Raw genomic sequence first — 7500 nt, 5'->3', positions numbered from 1 at the left:
GAAGTATTGTTTGCGCGAGAGGCAAATTAACGAGCGGTAAAGCCGCGCGAAGAATGGGGAAGCACTCTGTGAAATACCGCCTTCCCGAAAACTTGGGTTTTTTGAATGCTTTCGTCTCTGAGCAGACGGAAATTTCTGATAGGCTGATGACAAGAACACGTCAATCAAATCTCACTTAAGGCCTTCGTCCCTTAAGTATGGGAAAGAGAAATCAACCGCGTATATCAACCATCAAAGAAGGCCGGAATGTCAAAAGCTCTTGCGTATCTGAACATTATAAAAGAACGGGAAATTTCGCTCAAGAAAGAATAAGAGACTGCTTCGAAGGAGTTGCTTTCCAGCAAAGATGTTATGGTTATTCTACCCACTGGTTTTGGTAAAATCTTGATATACGCTTCCCTGCTGGCAAACGTCTCTTTTCTTTTGCTTTTTTCTTCTATTTTTCTTCTTTTACTGATGTCCTTACCCTTTGCCAAGTTGGCGTTCGTCTGCTTTTTCAGCGCCATCTTGAATTACGTCATACGTGCATACGCATCTCGGTTGATACGTCAGATGCGCAAATGACGGTCGCGCAACTCGTGAGTCGATGGCAAGGGACACATTTTTAGTAATTTTCTCTCTGTCAATTTTAACAAAATCCAGATTTTCACAAATTTGGTTCTTGTGCTGTCATCACCTCTTTCCATTGTTAGACACATTCCACAAGCCTCCAAACTCGGCTTGTCTAGTGATTCAAACCTCTATTAACTCTGGTTCAAACCTCCAAAGTTCTCCCAACGAATGCACTTCATAATCAATGACTACTCCAATTTTAAAATACATTTTTTTGTTGTAGCTAAAAAAAAAGTAAACTTATTTCTCCTGCATCTTGTGTTCTGATGTCTTTTTGACGCGACTTGGTCTTTGTTCTAGAATTCAAAAGAGAGAAAGGCCGACGACCTTGTCTTAAGAAAAAGCCGCCTTTAGCCGGGGTGTCGTAGAACCATCCCGATTCGCCGAAAACTCTATAAAGACAGATGCAGCAAAAAAGAGTTTGTCCAGGTTCAAAGACAAAATTTTCCACTGGTCGATGGGCTCAACAACGCCATGTCGTTCATACCGATAATGTTATTAATGAAGATAATTTGTGTAATGTGGCCGTGAAAAAGATGACTGGTAATGGAGGTAGCCCGGAACTCCGATTTCTTTTTCAGCGGGTCCTGTGCGCGTTGCCCAGCAACTAGCATGTCGTCTTGCCATGTCATGTCATATCATGATTACTTGAAACCACGTGACATTGTCGAGCCCACAGCCTGGATCAAAGAGAGTTCCTGTGTATCAATAGGTAGGACGGCCCAGATCACAGGCACGATTCCTGATCTGACAATTTAATTTCCCTTTCAGACAGAAACAATCAGTTTTATTTGGTGGTAACAGAAATGAGTGGCATATGCGGCGCATGGGCCCAAATTCTGGCTTTAACCATCCCCACGGAACGACGCTCCGACGCAAGGGTCAAGAGACAACGTTAGTGGTTTTATTGCTTTCAATTTCGGCCTTTGCTTGACACATCCTCAAATACGATAGTGTTCCAATGCGTGCCGTCATAACCACAGCAGCACCACCGCCGTTTCTTAACCTATTAGCTGTTCCATCACCCATATGGGGGTAAGGTAAATCAGTGGAAGTAAGATACCGTGAGAAGGCCGGAGTTTCACTCTAATACAACGTTCTAATACCACCTGTTGTCCCATTCTCCTGCGTCAAATTGTTTCCAGGAAGCTTCTTAGTAAATCTTAAAGGAATGTAAAAGTGCGGTGTTACAGTCCTAATAATAGACATGGACAAGAGTGAATTAGATAAGAGTGTTGTTATGTCCATGAAAAAACATGGCAGAAGCAGTCACGCGTGACATGGCTTGTTCTGATTGGTAAAAATTGGCGGCCCTTTTTTGTTTCGCGCGCAAAGTGTATCTAAAAATAAATCCATTTGTGACTGTGCTGGGGAAAGACCGCAAAGTGATAGATCAACACTAATTCACTCTTGACGTGGAAAAATTTCTCCATTCGTAATGGCTAAGAGAAATTCATGAACACAATGCAGAGCAGAGGAGCAGAGGAAATTTATGCCAAAAGAGGTAACAAACCAAGCATTCTGATTGGTCAACGAGGGAAGAAACTCACCGATAGCCAATTAAATGCGAGCCCTGGATGGCGCAATTTTCGCCTGATTGCGTGATCCTGCATAATTATGACAACATTTCTTGAATTTTTTTCTTATATATTATTAAGTATCACATGACTTTTCTCGTGCAAGACTATAAATTGCACTAGCCCGAATTTTGTTCGTCTTTGAAAAAATTTACTCGTCCTTATTTGCACGAGAAAAATCATGTGATTACCGATACAAATTAAAGTCGCCATTTCAACTATTGCGTGGAATAAGCAGTGTTCGTGTTTTGAATAAAACAATTTGTGAGACAAAGGCATATCCTAATATTTTTATTTTTTCTCTTAAAGATTTAAGTGTGGTCACAGTATTGTCGTAGGAAACGCTAAAGAATGTCTGGGCTTCCACTTCCCGCTCTGTGTTACGTTGATTTCAAATTTCCGCTTTCTTTGCACAGCTCCAAACGCTTCAACCTTTTGATTCCACGTTGGGTGACTTCGGAATGGCCAGAGAGACATCGCAGTTAAACTTTTAAAGGCTCGCAAGAGCCCCTTAATCTCTCTTGTCTCGAAATGCTGATGTATTTTTATTCAGCGTCCAACTTTGCTGATGGTGTAATCTCGCTAGTTCGCCAAACGAAGTTAAAATTAAAAGGCCACAAACAAGAACTTGTCTGTAGACGAAGAATGGAACACCAAGCCAAGCCAACACTCTCCACAAACTGTGCGAGCTTCCAGCTAGAGTCACTGAAAGATGAAGACAGTGTTGGCAGAGTATCGGAAAGTATCTAAACAAAAAGACATATACATTCTTTTATAAGGAAGATATCTCTTTACAAACATTGCTTTTGTTATTCAAATGTGCCAACCACAGGAACAAAAGACCCTTTGTTTTGATAGCCAATGAAGCTCTGGTTGGCATATTTATGACAATGGGCGACGTCAGCGATATCTTCCCTATCACGGATGGATAGGTCATTAGGAGAGGGCGTGATTCAGTGTTGTTGTTGTTTTTTTTTTGTGAGTAGCGGAAATTAAAGTGTCTGCTTTCTAGAAGAATACTAAAAAAGGCCAATCAAATGGCTGCTTGCTGCTTTAACTTCTTGATCCAGAAATTAGCAGATGACAGGAGTGACTAGTGGGTAGCCTGTTCCAGCATCCCAGATAGTTGGGAAAACGAAAAGAACTGCGTGCGAAAAACGAGAGGGGGTTTAGCCTCGACCCAAGCCCCCACTCGTTTTTCGCACGCAGTTCTTTTCGTTTTCCCGACCATCTGGGAGCCTGGAACAAGCTAACTAGTGGGTGCAGCAAGCATGCACGTGCATGCCGGATACCCTTGGGTTCAAGAAAGAGCCTTACCCTACAGGAAGCGACCAGAAACAGATCTAACTGCACCGTTCTCGGGAAGTTAAAGTAGCCACCTCATAAATCACAAGTGCTCTAATAGACAGGTGATTTGCTTTAAAATAAAAAGTGGAATCATCCGGCCACGCATACTACCCTACTGGACAACCGCCACGGACAGCACGAGGAGTCACACATCAAGAAATTTTGTTCAATAATTGTTGAAAACGACTGAACCCTGTCAATCCTCGTCGTGTTATCGACACCGGTGTTTGTGAAGCTTTACTGCAGAGCGAAGGAATGTTCTGTCCGGAGAGTGTCCCAGCATAAGGCACTGCCAGGGCTCTGAAAGGGCGTTGGATTTGTATGCGGTTGTTGAGGCTGCAATTCCCACCGTAAAAGAGAATCTCTAGTCCAACAAAAAAAAAACTTTAAACTTTGCGAAACATTCAAGAATGTTTGATTGATTCGCAAGTAAAGGGTTAGAATCCGAAATAAGTGCATTTCAGAATTGCTTGTTTTTGTTTTCAAATCTCCCAAGCGCCGCCATCCTGAATAATTTTGACCTTTTACGGTTTCCCTATTGTTACAAAAGAGATGTTTTTGAGTCAAAGCACAAGGGAAACCATAACACGTCACAATTGTTCAAGATGTCGGCGCTCGGAAAATTTGAAACTGAAAATAAGCGATTCTCAAATTCATCTTTCATACAAGCATTTGTTTGAAAAATCTTCGAACAAATTTGTTTGGGGCTCTTTTTTTTCTCAGGTCTTAAGTTATTAGTTAGTAGGAATGAGGGTTCGCGCCAACGGGATTTGTCTTTTTGACCCAAATTCTGCTCTTCCACGCTTTGTGTTTAAATTAGACGTCATATAGTTTCCATACCTGTTGGTCCGGGCGAAAAGTGGAGAAGATAACACATAGCAACACAAGTATCCTGACCGCATATCGCGAATGAGCAGATGGGCTATGAAATAAAATTGTAATCCCACCGAAAAAATAATAAATACTGTATGGTTGTAATATTTAACAATTATTCCATGAGTGCTCGTTGGATATGAGATGTTAAGTAGGCAACGAGGCGCGTAGCGCCGAGTTGCGAGTTGGCAATAAACAGTCTCATATCCAACAAGCGCGAATGGAATCATTGTTTTATTGAAATTTCATTCAATAGACCTTATTCACGATAGCCGCCATATTGGATTTGCTATTATCATGCAAATTAGCTACAGACTTCTGAGGGGGCAAACAACACAAGTTCGAGAGGTTATAACGAACATCTTAGCCACACAGATGATTTGTTTCATGTTTATTGAATGTTTATCACCTCAGTAGTAAAATAGAATGCTTACACAAGTTACTTCGATTTTTTTTACTAAAAAATTAGCAGATAACGAATTAGGAAGTCAAAAGTCGGAGGCAATCAAAAGATATAAAATTATTATAAAAGGTACTTAATTCTGAATTCTAAAATGTACTTTTAGCAATGCTAATTCAATATTTCGACGGAAAGATTTTCCGCAATTTGCCTTTATTCCAATGTTTGCCCCCCAGCATAACACATGGCTAATTTGCATGACAATTTGGAAACCAACATGGCGGCTATCGTGATTAAGGGCTATTCTGATCTGTTTTAATTACTCCATTACGGTATATGAGCTCATAACCGAGATTGAGAGAGCCAATCAGAACACCAGACACGCAATATCCGAGATTGAAAATTTAAAATATGTTTTAGTTTACAGGGACAAAAAGACCGGAAAGGTCAATGTTGGGCCGGAGCTCCAAACCCACTGATCGACACCACGTAGTTTTTCAAAGGTCAAATTGTGTTTTGTTTAATTAAGTTTAATTGCACGAAATATGACTTGGTCGACGAAGCACAAGTGAGCACGTGCGTTTTAAAAAACATGTACGTGCATTTAAAACGTAAGCGAAGACAAGTTCAAAAGCATTCACAATGTCGTGAAATGTTTGTAATAAATAACTCAGACGAATCAAAGTGTATTCCAAGCTTACCTCCTGAAAGAAAATTTTCAGTATCCACGGATCAGTGGCGCGGGTCTTTTGAAAAACTTGATGTTGATTTGATAGCAAGGCACATCTGCAAAGCACCAACATTAGGCGAACATGAAACTGGGCAAAAATCATGTCGTCGAGAGCGCAAACGCCTACACAAAACCGAAGATGTGATAAGCAAAAACAACGGCAATGAACGCTGATAGGCGTTGCATTTTCATACATTTCTTTTTCGTGCTCGTCTTACGTGTACCAATGACGTGAAATGGCCAAATTCGAGGTTATGTGGACAACCAGAGCACCTGACAATAAATTTTGAATTTTCCCAGTGAACTTCAACGCTTTTGATAACAGTTCAATTCCTGTATAGGTGCTTCACATTTTTAAACCCGAACAACCTGGAACAATCGCGAAATCATTACAATAATACCAAGCTATATCTTCAGATAACGTTCTTGTGACAGGTTCCCACTTGTGAATCCCTTTTTGACGTTGAAAATGTGTCTAGTCTTATCACAGGACCCGGAGGGTCCGCAAACCCGGCATGACTATTCCGGAGGTGAGGGGTGAGGAGTGATTATTAAAGTCTGGGTTAACCAAGACCTAATCATCCCTCACCCCCACCCACTACCCTCACCTCTCACCCCCTACCCCCCAAGAGCACAACAATGAGGTACCGGCAGAAACCCATAAGGGTTGAAACGTGTAACGCACGTTCACAGCTTCCGAATATTCAGTGGGAACTGATTGGTTGAATGTTTCAGTGCTAAGTACCATATTTGGAAACCCCTCGCTCTTGTTGTTCCAAATATGGTACTTAGCAAATTGAATATTCAGAAGCTTGTTTCCCAGCACATAAGGGGCCATTACACGTTTCAACCCTTATGGGTTTCTGGTACCGGGTAATGGGTTGGAAATGAGGTACTCTGACATAAAGACATGTGCCACTGATGTTAAGGTGCTTAGGTGAAGGTTACACCCAGTCAACTGAGAGAGCTTCGCCCTCTCCAGGGAACACTTGCTGAATGAAGCACACAAAAATGATTGATGTTTTTTACACCTATTTTTACCTGTAATGGTTTGACCAACAACCAGCAATTTCTAAGCAAGCCACCAACTGAAAGGCAAACAAGTGCTGAGGATAAAGCACACAGAGCCCCATCATCATCCCTATTCTGCCGCACCTGTTGACGTCATAAGTATTGGAAATCGAATGTGGATGCTCACCAATGTCGCGATTTATGGGCATGAGTGATCTCTTGAAAGTTCCTAAAATTGCACAAGTCCTAGGCGTGTGCAATTTGTGAACTTCCCAAACATCACAAGTGACCATAAATCAGGACATTTACGAGCAAGTTTGAAGGATTTTTATTTCTTATACTCAACAAAATTACTATTTCTATAGTAACTTCCATATTGCACTTTATAACCAATTTATAAAGTGATTATTGGCCTATCAGTGACTATATGATAAGAGAGGCCAGAAAGTTTATGTGCCATTTATTACAAAAAGATTAGTTATTCACAAGCCAGGGGATCCATGCAGGGAAACCTGGGCCTGGGATATTGAGAACAGCCAAAGAGCACAGTCTGAAGACCGTACTTGAGAAACAAAGCATACCAGTAGCTTTTCCTGCAAAAGCCGACCAAGACTGGTCAATAACATGACAGTTTTTTTGGTATTGTCTTGTGACAAAGTAAACTGCTGTATACACATGAACTGGCACCACAAGGTACAAAACAGAAATGATGGTATACACCTACGCCCATGTCAAGTATAAAATGAAAATGTTTGTAACCGCTGTTTGTTTTCTTTTCCTGCTGAAATTGAAATGGTTAAAGGACAAAAGTATTTATAAAGTTGTTTACAGGACGAAAAAATTACCTTACCTAAAATCCCACTCTAATGTCGTCTTTCTTCATCTAGCTACCAGAAAAGGAGATAAACTAAGAATAAAGCCAGGATCCGAGCCAGGATTCGAGCCAGGAT

General features: G+C 41.1%; 2 protein-coding genes across 2 annotated transcripts in view; one reads left to right on the top strand and one right to left on the bottom strand.

The window, feature by feature from the left end:
- The window catches only part of LOC138045404 (uncharacterized), a 154780-nt gene that overhangs the window by 9123 nt on the left and 138157 nt on the right, over positions 1-7500 (top strand). The gene's annotated exons all lie outside the window — the stretch shown is intronic.
- The window catches only part of LOC138045400 (CDP-diacylglycerol--inositol 3-phosphatidyltransferase-like), a 69308-nt gene continuing 64275 nt past the window's right edge, over positions 2468-7500 (bottom strand). Inside the window, exons 4-7 of the mRNA XM_068891898.1 lie at positions 6581-6694; positions 5511-5595; positions 4377-4458; positions 2468-2894 (exon numbers count right to left, since the gene is read on the bottom strand). Of these exons, the coding sequence (XP_068747999.1) occupies positions 2701-2894; positions 4377-4458; positions 5511-5595; positions 6581-6694 (475 nt within the window). The 3' untranslated portion in view covers positions 2468-2700. The remainder of the gene's footprint in view (positions 2895-4376; positions 4459-5510; positions 5596-6580; positions 6695-7500) is intronic.

This window comes from Montipora capricornis, chromosome 4 (assembly GCF_036669925.1).
Source record: "Montipora capricornis isolate CH-2021 chromosome 4, ASM3666992v2, whole genome shotgun sequence".
NCBI lineage: Eukaryota > Metazoa > Cnidaria > Anthozoa > Scleractinia > Acroporidae > Montipora > Montipora capricornis.
This window is presented reverse-complemented; position numbering and strand designations above follow the sequence as displayed.